We start from the raw sequence: 13471 nt of genomic DNA on the forward strand, positions 1-13471 counted from the left end.
GTGGCATGGAGACTTGACAGTATACTCATTTGTGCTTCTTAGGTTTTAAACCATCTTAGTGTGTTACCTCGAAATTAGAACAAAAAAGACAGTCAGGAATAGTGATGTATACATTATACTCCCTGGGGCTGGAGATTTAGCTCAGCGGTATAAGTGCCTGCCTTGCAAGTGCATGGTTGTGAGTTCGATCCCTGGTACCGGTTTAAAAAAAAAAAAAAAATTTATATATATATATATATTATACTCCCAGTTCATGGAGGTGCTGAGGGGTAGCTTGAGCTCAGGAGTTCCTTCAAGACCAGACCGGGCATTATCTCCAAATAAACAAACAGAATTGCTCTAAATAATTATTCTTTTAGAAAGTCTCCATATTTATAAGTTGTTTTTTTTGTTTGTTTGTTTTTTCTAGGCAAAACCTACGTGGGTCTAAAAATTGTTCAAGCCCTTCTGACCAACGAGTGTGTTTGGCAAATTAGTGCCCAGAAGTTCCCCATCTTGGTTGTATGTTATACTAATCATGCTTTGGACCAGTTTCTGGAAGGTATCGTTTATAGGCAAAATCATTCTTATAAATGACTCATTAGCAACTTTAGAAGCTTTCTATTATTCTTTGAATATGAAGTTCTTACCTAGACCCGCAAGGCTGTAATGGATCTGTCGTAGTCTAACTCTGTAGAACTCCAGTAATACTAACTACTTTCAGTTCCTTGAATCTGCTGTTCTCCTGCCCAGAATGTACTTCTTTCCTTTGCGCTCTCCAAATTGAACCTAGCCACTCGGACTGGTTCCAACTAATTCTTCAGCTCTTACCTTAAATCTTTCAGATGGATTTTACTCATCACCTCCAGACAGTTAGGTCTCTTTTTATATTCTTTCCCTTTATAATCTGTTTTATGTGTTTCTTTCCTAGATCATAAACTCTTCTTAGATACTGGTCAAGTTTCCTACTGTATTTACTCATTCTGGCACATATCACACACTCAGAAAATACTGATTGCATTAATGAATAAACTAAGTGCATGTTTTTCCTTTTGCTTAGATTTTTCATTCTTCTGTATCTTCCTTTCACCTAGATAAATCATCTTGATTCTTTTTTTTTTTTTTTTTTTTTTTTCAGTGCTGGGGATTGAACTGAAGACCTCACGCTTGCCAGGCAGGCGCTTATGCCACTGAGCTAAATCCCCAGCCCAATCATCTTGATTCTTAAAATCTCAATTTTAAATATTAGATCTTCAATCCACCTCACCTAGATCAGAGGAAATGTTCTACTATCCACTTGCAGCATCATGTACTTATAGTATTTATGTTTCTTGCCATTATAATAACTTGTTTAATAAGTATGTTCTCTGCTACAATAGGAGACAGGAGAACAGATCGATAACTTAGTTTGTACTTTGGTCACTGTATTTTCAGAATATGGCAAATATCTGGAACACATAAGCAGTCATTAAATCTCCATAATAGATAATAGTGCTTGCTTTGTGTTGCCGTACGTAGAGATTTAAAATTCTTTCATTTGTGTAGACTGTCCCATAAGAAGTTTTTACTTCTCCAAATCACAGATAAAGAAACTAAATACAAATAACTTGTCCAAATTTTACAGCAGCTAAGCATTGGAGCCAAGATTTGTGTCCCCTCTTATCTGATTCTAGAGCCTGTGCTCTTAAGCACTGTGTTACTGTCCTGAAGCTCACATCTTCTCTGGGACATTCTTGCTCTTTAATGGAGTAAATTTTCCTCTAATCAGAAGTTTGTTTCTGGAGGAATCAGTTGAGATAAGATCCCACACAACTCGCATCCCAGAAAGCTTAGCATTGTTCTTTCTTAACCCTGTGATTCTCCACTTTCCTCTATAGGCATCTACAAGTGTCAAAAGACCAGCATCGTGCGGGTGGGTGGAAGGAGCAACAGTGAAATCCTGAAACAGTTCACCCTGAGGGAGCTGAGAAACAAGCGGGAATTCCGCCGCAACCTTCCCATGCATCTCCGGAGAGCTTACATGAGTGTAAGTCTCGGCTCTAGAGTATATGAGGTAGCTCAGAGGGACGGACACAAAATAACACTGACTTTCTGAATAGGCAGCCTCAGGTAGATAGATATGGGGGCCCCTCACAGGGAGAAAAGTTCTTTCCAACATTTCATTCTGCTAATCTCTCTCAGTGTAACCTTTGCCTTTATAATCCAAGGTAGATACAAAAAAAGGCACACCGCCCCTACCCTTTTCCACCAGAGCATTAAGGCTACTTTTTCCAAAACCATCACAGCATTTTTACATATTCCATGTCCACTGACAAAAGGAAACATCATCTCTTAGCTCAGCAACAGTGAACCCAGTCAAAAAGCTGAGGCTGAGGCAGACATGATGGCACATGTCCACAGCCTCAGCTACTTAGAAGGGCTGAGATAGGAGGATCACTTGGGTTTTGAGGCCAGCTTAGACAACAGAGTAAGACCCTTGTCACTTAAAAATGTTAAAAAATAAAAAAAGTTAAAAAGTGAGTTCTGGCTGGGGATTTAGTTCAGTGGCTCCACCACTTGCCTGGTAAGTGCAAGGTCGCGAGTTTGATCCCAGTACCAAAAAAAAAAAGTGAGTTCTTATTTAAGGAAGAACATACACTGTGAGGCTTGAAATCTACACAAAATCCTTGACCTATTTTATTGTTGCATTACTTGTTTCCTTGTCTTCTTAATTGTGAAGTGTGCTTGTTAATGCTAAACCTTTGATTTCAAGAATGTAGTAATATTCCTTGGAAACCAGTTTGTTGACTGATCTCTTTATTTTCCTTTCCTGTATTTCCTTCCTTAGCTTTGTTTTTCCTCAGGGCAATGACTGAATTAGGGAGAAGATGATGTTTCTTCATCACTTCTTTTCTTCTGTTCTTGGCAGATTGTGACAGAGATGAAGGAGTCAGAGCAAGAGCTCCATGAAGGGGCTCAGACTCTGGAATGCACTATGCGTGGTGTCCTTCGAGAGCAGCACCTAGAGAAGTACATCTCCTCCAAACATTGGGAAAGCCTGATGAGCGGACCTATGCAGGTAGATTCATTCTAGATAACAAAAATAGGGTTAGGGGTGCAGCTCAGTTGAAAAGCAGTTACCAGTGGGGCCCTGGGTTTGGCCTCCAGTATTGTGCGTGTGTATATATATGTGTGTGTGTGTGTGTGTGTGTGACACGAGCAGTCTCTGAATCCCTGCCCCAGTCTCTGCCTGAGCACTTGAAGGCAGCCTCCAGCAGAAGTAGCAATCCATCCAGAGCTTTAGTTGTTTGGTAATCTGATGCTGCCCTAGGTGAAGAGTTCAGTTTCATGATTGAAAGCAGTTGAGTATAATGGTCAGGAACAAGACTCAGGAACCAGCCTGCTCAGTTTGAATTCTGGCTTTCTTCAGGAGAATTACTTGCTTTTTTTTCTCTCCCTTTGCCCTGTTACAAAGTGGGGATAATACAAGCATTAAGTTAAACCATATTGGGTCAGGGGTTTAGCTCCGCATTACTAGTGCCTGCCTGGTAAGCACAAGGTCATGAGTTTGATTGCCAGTACAAAAAAAAAAAAAAAAAATTGAACCATATGAAATTGCCAGGATTTGTAGATTTGGCTTGTAAAAATGGCTGTTTGTTTATAGATTACTTCATCACCCCTTGGCCTTTTGGCTAAGATCAAGTACAGTATCTATTCTTACCAGCTTACAGATTCATTCAGAAGGTTATTATTTGGATAAATAAGTTAGTATTTGTAAACCTCTGAACTTAGTATACTAAATGTTAAATGAAATAAAATCATAAGCAAAGGCAGCTTAGCACATCTGGAGTTTAAAAAATTATTTGGTAGTGCTATGGATTGAGCCCCTGGACCTTGTGCGTCCTAGGCCAGTGCTATACCACTGAACTATGTCCCCAGGTCCCTAGCATGTCTAGAGAACTTTAGGAGTTGACAGTACTGGGTCATGCACACTGATGTGGGCCAGTGTGGTTTTCAGTAGTCAGAGTGGGGCAATAATAGTGCCTGCCTTCGCAGTGTTCTAAGAAATAACTGAGATGATCTCTGTAAAGTGGCGGGCCAGGAACCCAGTGAAAAGTATGTTCTATTATCACTTAGTTGGTGATTTTCAGGGCTGTAACCTCTTGAAGCAATTAATGAGGTTATGTAAATAAAGTAATGAGAATATGGAACTTTAGGAAGCAGAGAGGAGCTGTGGGAAAGGAATGACAGCATCTCAGCTCGAGGCTCATGTTTCTGTTTAGTACTAAAGACTAGTTGTTCCCACAGTTTCAAATTTTTTCAAGACTGGGGAATTGTTTTTCAGAATATTTGTAAGTCATAGTAAATGTTTCAATTGCCCAGAAGTTGCCAGTTTGTAGCATCTGAATTTTATTAGTGATTCGAGATACTCCTAATCCCCTGGGAAGTTATTTTCTTGATCCTTTGCAGAAACCCTGCTGTCATAATGGTTGACAGACAATTCTAACTGGTAACTTTTCCTTCCTCAGGATAGTGAGTGGATGTACTTCCAGCACAGGAAGCATTCCATGATGCTCGAATGGCTAGGTCTAGTTGTTGGCTCTTTCGGTCAGAATGTTGCCCCAGCAGGAACTGAGAATTCAGGTAAGCAGTCTGAGTGTCTGCCCATAATCACATCTTAAATTGATTGTAGTACATACCAAAACAGCAGGATTTAAAAGGAATCCCCAAAATAAACATAGAGCTGTGAATCAACCAATAAATAGCTTAATGGAAAAATAAATAAAAGACTTTAAGCAGATACATTATAAAGTAGGAAATTCTGTAGGTCAGTATACATGAAAAGTACTAGAAGATAAAGGACTTAAAACCACAGTGAGATCACTATTACACACCCCCAACTTGGTAAAAATTTAAGTTTCATGTGGCTCCTCAATGTGAATGTGATACACTGGAACTCTTGCACACTGCTATTAGGAACAAAAACGACACCACCACTTTGTGACAGCAAGAAAACAAATCAAATGTCCAACATTTGTACAATGGATAAAGCCATCACAGGTTACTCAGGTAATGAAATACTGTGCAACAGTGAAAAGAAAGAAACTGTAGTGCATACAGCATAGACGAGTCTCAAAAATGTGATGAATGGAAAAGGCAAGTCACAGAGAAGTCATAAAACAGAGAGTGTGGCATTTAGAAAATGATAAAACAGATGTGTGATAAACTTGTAGGTTTTCTTTTTTCATTCTGTTTTGTTTGAGACAAAGTCTCTCTGTGTAGTTCAGAATGGCCTTGAGTTCTCTAGGTAGCATAGACTGGCCTTGAACCCATAGTGATCCTCCTGCCTCAGCCTCTGAAGTGCTGGGATTACAGGTGCACACCACCATGTCCAGTTGGTCTTGTTTTAAAAAACAATAGCTATTTTCAAAACCAGATGATAGGAATTTAAAAATGGTTGTTATACTGCATATTGTTATCTTTAAAGTAGTTGCTTGGGTTAGCAGATACAAGAATAAAATAAAACAGTAAAATGGAACAAAACTTTGGATTTCAAATGTAAAATGAGTTTTGCATTTGTGTCCTACATCATACATTACCTCTGACAAAACATTAAGAAATTCTGATGCATGTGTTACACCACGGCTTAACCAGCATTACCTCAACTATAAAAAATACGCATGTGATTCCATGTATTAAGGAAAAACTTCTACTATAACTCATTTAAAAATGTAAGATAATTCAATACTTTATCAACAACTAAGAACACCACTATGAATTTGTTTTACTATATGTGTAAATAAAATGTGAATTTAAAAAAAAAGTTTAGGGGCTGGAGATTTAGCTTAGCGGCATAAGCGCCTGCCTTGCAAGCAGGCAGTCGTGAGTTCGATCCCCGGTACCAATAAAAATGAAAAATAAAAAAAAACTTTGGGGCCGGGGATTTAGCTTAGCCGCATACGTGCCTGCCTGGCAAGAGCGAGGTCGTGAGTTTAATCCCCAGTACCAAAAAAAAAAAAAACAAACAAACTTTGGGTTTCAAAACCAAGACAGGAGAAAATCTGCCACCCTCCAAACAGACACCGAGACCACCGGCTCCCGGCCTGTAGTCAATCAAATAACACAAGCATCAGGCTGTTCCTTTCACCTCAGTTGCTGTCATCTCACCCTGAGTCCTAGTCAGCCAGTTGCCTCCTAGTGGGGCAGACAGATATGTTTTTCATGTTTCTCAGCCTGTGCACCAGCTGGCTCTCGGGAAGGCATGGTTTGTCTTCTTGCTGAGGCTCTTGCCACTCCCCAAGGTGGAACCTGGCTCACAGGAAGGCGTGGTTCCTTTCTAATCTTTTTTTTTTTTTTTTTGATACAGGGTCTCACTGTGTAGTTCAGGCTGACCTAGACTCACTCTGTACCCCAGCCTGGCCTCATGGTCACAGTGATCCTCTTGACTCAGCCTCCCAAGTGTTGGGATTACAGGCATATGCCACCATGCCCAGCATGGTCTTTTTTTTTTTTTTTTCCTTAAAGAAGAGAATGGGTAAAAATTTAGATTTGGGGTGCAGAGATTTAGCTCAGTGGCATAAGTGCCTGTCTGGCACATGTGGGGTTGTGATTTCAATCCCTGATACCGTCCTGTAAAATTTAGATTCGAAGGGCCCAAAGGAATCTTCAAAAAATGTGATAGTTTCTTGCTTAAAATGAATGGAAATTACCTTCATTTTTACTTATTTTTATTACCCTTTAAATTGCAGACTTATGCTGTATTTGTATTTACCTTCTTTCATGTATTTGATACAAGTGAAACATTTCTTAAAAAGGTATATTGGGGCCGGGGATTTAGCTCAGCAATATAAGTGCCTGCCTGGCAAGCACGAGGTTGTGAATTTGATTGCTGATATCAAAAAAAAAAAAAAAAATGAAGCATGTTTATAGCCCATTATTTGGGCTTACGTAGTAAGACTGTCTTAGACAACCAAAAAAGCATACATATATTTGCCAGGCATGTTAGACACCTGTAATCTCAGCTCCTCGAGGCTAAAGCAGGAGGATTATAAGTTTGAGTCCTGCCTGGGCAACTATTAAGTCCCAATTTCAAAATAATAAAAAGGGGCTGGGCTTGGTGGTGCACCCCATAATTCCAACACTCGGGAGGCTAAGGCTGGAGGGTCATTGCAAGATCGAGACCAGCCTTTAAAATGTAACCAAAAATACATGTAAAGAAATCTAAGTCTCACTGCCCTGTCATTCCTCCCAGTTTCCCTAGAGGTTATGCTTAAACCCCTTGAGAATGTCTTCATGCTTTTGAGTTCTTAAAGATGTCTTCTTGCATCCATTCCTTGGCTTAGAGTCTGCATCCCTATCATACCTGCTTCTCTGTCTTAGCCCAGGCAGAAGGGGAAGAAGAGGAAGAAGGAGAGGAGGAAGGTTCACTGATAGAGATTGCAGAGGAGGCTGACTTGATTCAAGCAGACAGGGTGATTGAGGAGGAGGAGGTGGTGAGGCCCCGGCGCCGGAAGAAGGAAGAGAATGGAGCAGACCAGGAATTGGCTAAAATGCTTTTGGCCATGAGACTTGATCACTATGGCCCTGGGACCACAGCGGGACAAGAACAAGCTACAGGAGAGTGGGAGGTAAAGTCACTTCCCTTTCTGAAAACCCCAACATAGTGGGAAACAGGAGTTTAGTTTTTACTAGCAGGTGGATATATGTTAAACTCTGCTGCAATGTTGAGTGTTACCTGTCTTTGTTACTCTTACTGTAATCACTTCATTCTCACAGTTAGCTGATGTGCCCATTTTGCAATGTAGCCATTGTATTTATAATATTGATCCAGATTCTAATGATAAAAAATTATCACTTCTCAAAGGTACCTTGACAAGGACAAACTTAGACAAGAAGGAAGTAGCCAAATGCTTCTCTCAGACTTAGAAGAGAGAAGCAGGTGTGCATCAGATCACACCCAGTCTCAGTGCTTCAGGCCTTTAGGTTACTTCTCAGCTTAAGGTCTGTGAACACTCATTACATTTTTAGAACACTAAACGATGAAGCAAGCCCCACCACCACCACCACCACCACCACCCCCCTCCGGTGAGTGAAGTCCTCATCCTTCACATCCCTGAAGTGTGATAATTCTCTCAGAGCCAGAATGTTGTGAATGACCAGTCCTCGCTGTATAGAGTTTCCCTCCTTTGGTCAAATCCAGTGATCCTTGAAATTGACTCTGCGTTACTATTATGACCCATTTGTAATTCTTGTGATGACTTAAAGATCTTTTAAGGGAACTTTTAGATGCAGTTTTCACCTGATTGTTGACTTTCCATCCTATCTTCTAGTTCACCTAAGCATCACAATATATGGTGGGTGAAATCATGTTCCCAATTTTTTTTTCTTTTTGGTACCAGGAATGAAATTCACTACTCCGCACTTCCCAGGCCATGATTACAGGTTTTGGAAGTATAGACTGAGCATCTCTGCCTTATGACATGTGGTGACATGTATTTCACATGTCAGTTGTAAAGACCCATAGCTTTATTCAGTGACAGAAACAAACAGGGAGCCTGTCAAAACAGTGCCTTTCATCCACTTGTTAAAGGTTCTCTGATGGCATGAAAACCATTTTAACAGCCCCTGAGCCAACCCTTGCTCAGCACCAGCTGTAAGGCATTAATAGTGTGGCATTCAAGAACAGAGCCCTACTCCCACTGCTTTCATGACTCCTACTTTTTCAGGAAAAGAAACAAGCTATGGTCAGAAAAGTTCAGTGGTCAGTAGGGCCAGTACTTTTACAATGTTTCGCATGTATTTACTTTTTTCAAGTTACCAACCCCTGAAGAGGTACTGTGATTTCTACCAGTTTATAACAGGAGTAGCTGTGATATAAAGTTAAGTAACTTGTCATAGAGCCCACAGCTTAAGTAGAGATAGAGTGGGCTTGAGCCCAGGTCCCTCAGCTCCAAAGACATGCCACAGTAGGATGGCCGTTGAGAGTGTGAGACACTTGAAGTTCATCAGAGGTATCAGCCCACTTCTTATATATGAGAGGCGTCGACCTTGGGTTTAGAATCCCTGCTCAAATGGTGCCTGTCTGGTATTGATGTCTACAGATCCAGCATAGCCAAAAAAAGAAAATGAAGAAGAGAGTGAAGGTTGAACTTCGCAAACTGAACACTATGACTGAAGCAGAGGCCAGGGAGATCCAGGATGTCTGGCAGCTAGACATGAATTCTCGATGGCAGCTTTACAGGTACAGTGCTCACCTCTGACCAGCTTGTCATCTCCTCAGGAGACTCCTTATCTCAGAACTCTCCTAGCTCTGTAATTAAGGATTAATGAGTGTACCAGTTAGCTGAAGAATGATGGGGTTGCAGCCGTGAGATAGAACAGAAACTGCTCTGTCTTCATGGTATTTGATTTATTTATTTATTTATTTATTTATTTATTTATTTATGCCTTTTTGAGACAGGGTCTTACTGTGCAGTTCAGGCTGGCCTTGAGTTCATTTTATAGCACAGGCTAGTCTCAAACTTGCAAACAGTTCTCCTGCATCAGCCTCCCAAGTGTTGGGGTTGCAGGTGTGTGCCACTTCATGGCATTTACAATCTACCTAGAAAGACAGTTTTTCATATAACTACGAAAAGAAAATATAAGTGGCCAGGCATGATGGCACATACCTGTAATACTAGCGCTAAGAAGAGGAAGGCTGAAGCAGTAGGATCTCAAATTCAAGAACACCCTGGACTACAGAATGAGACCGTCTCAAAAAAAAAAAAAATGTAACTGACATGAATACTAAGAACAGAACAGAGGGGACTGAGAATACCAAAAGTAGAAAACTGTTCCGTGGAGTTGGGCTGGTCTGAAGTATCCAAGGAAATGACCTTGGAGGTGAACTCTGAAGGATGAATGGGTGTGATCAAGGTCATTGGCCAAGGGGGAGAATGTGAGATTAAGGGGACCACATAGGTGAACTCCCTGAGACAGGCGGGAACACAGCTGTTTGAAAAATGGAAAGCACATGACCAATACAGCTGTGTGACAAAGCAAGGGCTGGGTGGGCAAGTCCTCACACAGCTCACCAAGGAGTGGGAATTGTATCTGAAGGTAGCAGAAAAGCCAGTTGGAGGTTTTATAACAAAGTAGTGATGTCGGGGCCAGGGACTTAGCTCAGTGGCATAAGCACCTGCCTGGCAAGCACAAGGTTGTGAGTTTGATCCCCAGTACCAAAAAAAAAAAAAAACAAAAAAACAAAAAATAGTGATCTGTTTTACCTGTAAAACAAGTACCCTGTGAAGAATTAGGAAAGGAGCAAGAGGAATGGGGTAGAGAAAATTCATGAGAAATTCTTCCTGAAACCTTTGATGTGTCGTATTCTCTTTTTTCTTTATCTGGTTCCTTTGCTTAGCTCCTAATCTCCTTGCACATCTTTTTGTTGGCAATCTTGGACTCTTGGGTTCTGTACATTTGGAGTTGTCTGTCTGTCTGCCTGCCTGTCTCTCTGTCACCTGTAAACTCCTCTAGGGTTTAGGGTTCACCTCACATACTAGCACACTCCTCCATCTTCTCAAAGAGCACGTCTTCCTTCATGGTTCTGCCATTCTCCAGGCTGTGGCTGCAGAGGTACCAGGCTGACACTCGCCGGAGGATCCTGAGCTATGAATGCCAGTACCGCACATCAGCAGAGAGAATGGCAGAGCTGAGGCTGCAGGAAGACCTGCACATCCTTAAAGATGCCCAGGTTGTGGGAATGACTACTACCGGTAAGAAAGTACGGGGGACTTTATCTATTAAGGCCAAATTTACTCTTGTCCCCGAAATCCTGTCAGATTATCTAGGACTGGTAAGGAGAGCTTCTTCAACAGGCTAGAGAAGAAATGCTATAAAGAGCTATTAAAAGAAGCCCATAATTTGGGAACTCTTAGTACAATTTTCCCATTTGATTCCACTGACTTTGAAACCCCACCAACGTGGGGAGACTGCCTAGCCTTTATTCTCTCAATCAGTGGTCACCACAGCACTGGATAAGCATGAGGGCTTAGTTGGACCAACTCAGGTTCAAGGAAGGTGAAAAAGAAGATTCCTAGAGGCACAGTGGCCCTGTGGATCCTATACTTTGGTTCAGAGCAGCCTTTCTCTTTCCTGACTTGAGGTGCTGCTAAATATCGCCAGATCCTACAAAAGGTAGAGCCTCGGATTGTCATCGTGGAAGAGGCTGCCGAAGTTCTTGAGGCTCATACCATTGCTACATTGAGCAAAGCTTGCCAGCATCTCATTCTGATTGGGGACCATCAACAGGTAAAGCAAAAACCCTTTCTGTCATGGAGGTGGGAGGGTTAGGGATCAAAACAGGAAGACCCTGGCTTTTTGGACACATGCTTTTGTGATTCCTCATCTCGCACAATCAGCATTATCTTTTTCTGGTGCTAAGAATGGAACCCAGGGCCTTACACCTGCTAAGCAGCTACTCAGTCACTAAGCTAGATCCTCAAACCCCACACTCAGTTCAGTGTAGCTTTGAGATAGCATCACTCACTTCATCCATTTTCTCTGCTCCTCTTTTAGTCCACTGTGGTCTTCGTAGGGGTTGTTTGCTCCTTTTTGGTTCTGTGGTACTGAGTGCTGTACCGAGGGGACACCAAGCTACACTCCCAGCCCTTTTTACATTAAGATGGGATCTTCCTGTGTTGCACAGGCTGGACTCAAACTCACAGTGCTTCTGTCTCCGCCTTTGACTAGATAGAATTCAGGTGTGAGCCATAAGATAAAAGTCTTATCTTTTTTTTCCCCTCACATTAAAAAAACAATCAGTACATGTTTGTATTTCTTGTGGGAAGCTGGTTACATGTACACAATACATCTTAATTCCTTTTTAAAAATGTTGTCTTGTCCCTGCCCCTCCATCCATCTCTTAAATTAACTATGACAGCAGTCCCAATGCTTTCATTTTTGCTACGCTCTAAAATTATATGACTCAGACCAGCTTAAAAACCTCCAGTGGTTTCCCATTGTACTTAATAGTAAAAACCAAGCTTAAAAAAAAAAAAAAAAAAAAAAAACCTTCTTAAATGTCTTACAAAACCTAGAAGAATCATTAAAATAATTTTTTAAACTTTTTTTAAGGCCAGTAAGTTCAGGTTTCAGCCTGTTTCTGTTTTCATCTCATCTTTTCATGAAGATATGTTCCTACCACGTGTCCTTCTGCTCTGGTGGCTTGCTTTCCAAATTAATAAATGCTGGTGCTCTATGCTGGTGTCAGAGAGGCCTACAAAACATCATCCCATCCCTGAGTTCTTGTCTTCACAGCTCTTGTCACTCACTGTGACATATGCATAACCTGTCAACACCTAGTGTATGCCAGGTCCGTGGAAGTACTTGATGCAACTGGCTGACTGGTGGGGTGGCTGGATACCTGGGTAGGTGGGTGGGTTGAAAACAACAGAGAATTCTTAACCATGGTTTTCTTTTCAGCTGCGCCCCAGTGCTAATGTGTATGATCTGGCCAAGAACTTCAATCTTGAGGTGTCCCTTTTTGAACGACTAGTGAAAGTAAACATTCCCTTTGTGCGTCTGAATTACCAGGTGAGAAGCTGAGCCTCTCTTATACTGTAGAAAAGACTGGGGAGCCTGCCAGCTACCAACAAGAAAGGTCTCATAAAAATAGATTAAATTTAGTAATGAAAAGATATCAAACTTGTTTTGTTTTCTGTTTTAAAACACAAGATCACACTGTATTGAGTTTTGTTGATAAAGGAGCTGTTTATGTTATCTTCTTCCCACCAGTGTAGATGTTACTTGTCTTAGCAATCTAGACTTTATAGAAATTTTTCCTTTTTCTTCTGTTTAGGTTTCTAATGACATACATGTCTTTTTCAGCATCGGATGCGCCCTGAAATTGCTCGCCTTTTGACTCCTCACATTTATCAGGATTTAGAGAATCATCCTTCAGTTCTCAAGTATGAGAATGTTAAGGTAAGAATATTAAGATACCCGATTTTTGATGGTATCAGCAACCAAGGAGGTTACTTTCCTCAGCAGGAAAAAAGCTTTCATGCCAAAAAAGAAAAAAGCATGACAAACCAGCTTTTAAAACAAAGCAAAACAAAACAAAAGCTTGGTTTGGGGAGAAAGAATAGTATGGTAACTGAGAATACAGACCTGAGTTTTTGAATACCAGCTCTGCCACTTAGTTGTGTGACCTTAAGCAAATTGCTGTTCTGAGCAGCAGGTCCTCTGTACAGTGGGATTGATGGCTCCTGCCTCTGCTTTCTGCTGTACAGGTGATAATCTGTAAAGCAGTCACTGCAATGGAGTACCCTGTACTCATCAGAGCTGCTGCTTGTTCTGTTGGTTTGCAGTTGGATTGGGGATAGCTGTTTTAAACATTAATACCAAATGAGTATCTTGAAAAGTAAAGTAGACACAACGTCTATGTCCAGCTCATGATTTGCTATGGCCTCAAAACTAAGTATAAAGTAACGTCATAATTAAAGATTATGTGCAAAATTGTCTTTCGGAGCAA

The 13471-nt window shown here is 41.1% G+C and overlaps 1 protein-coding gene across 1 annotated transcript in view; it reads left to right on the top strand.

Annotated features, from left to right (window-relative positions):
- Positions 1 to 13471, top strand: part of Znfx1 (zinc finger NFX1-type containing 1) — a 31524-nt gene that overhangs the window by 13087 nt on the left and 4966 nt on the right. The window contains exons 4-13 of the mRNA XM_063248197.1: positions 410 to 541; positions 1857 to 2005; positions 2888 to 3037; positions 4488 to 4602; positions 7339 to 7586; positions 9060 to 9199; positions 10558 to 10712; positions 11102 to 11247; positions 12421 to 12531; positions 12826 to 12921. Coding sequence (XP_063104267.1) covers positions 410 to 541; positions 1857 to 2005; positions 2888 to 3037; positions 4488 to 4602; positions 7339 to 7586; positions 9060 to 9199; positions 10558 to 10712; positions 11102 to 11247; positions 12421 to 12531; positions 12826 to 12921 — 1442 coding nt within the window. The remainder of the gene's footprint in view (positions 1 to 409; positions 542 to 1856; positions 2006 to 2887; positions 3038 to 4487; positions 4603 to 7338; positions 7587 to 9059; positions 9200 to 10557; positions 10713 to 11101; positions 11248 to 12420; positions 12532 to 12825; positions 12922 to 13471) is intronic.

The sequence above is a fragment of the Cavia porcellus genome, unplaced genomic scaffold, assembly GCF_034190915.1.
Source record: "Cavia porcellus strain 051 isolate PalLab524CR breed Dunkin Hartley unplaced genomic scaffold, mCavPor4.1 scaffold_5, whole genome shotgun sequence".
Classification (NCBI taxonomy): Eukaryota; Metazoa; Chordata; class Mammalia; order Rodentia; family Caviidae; genus Cavia; species Cavia porcellus.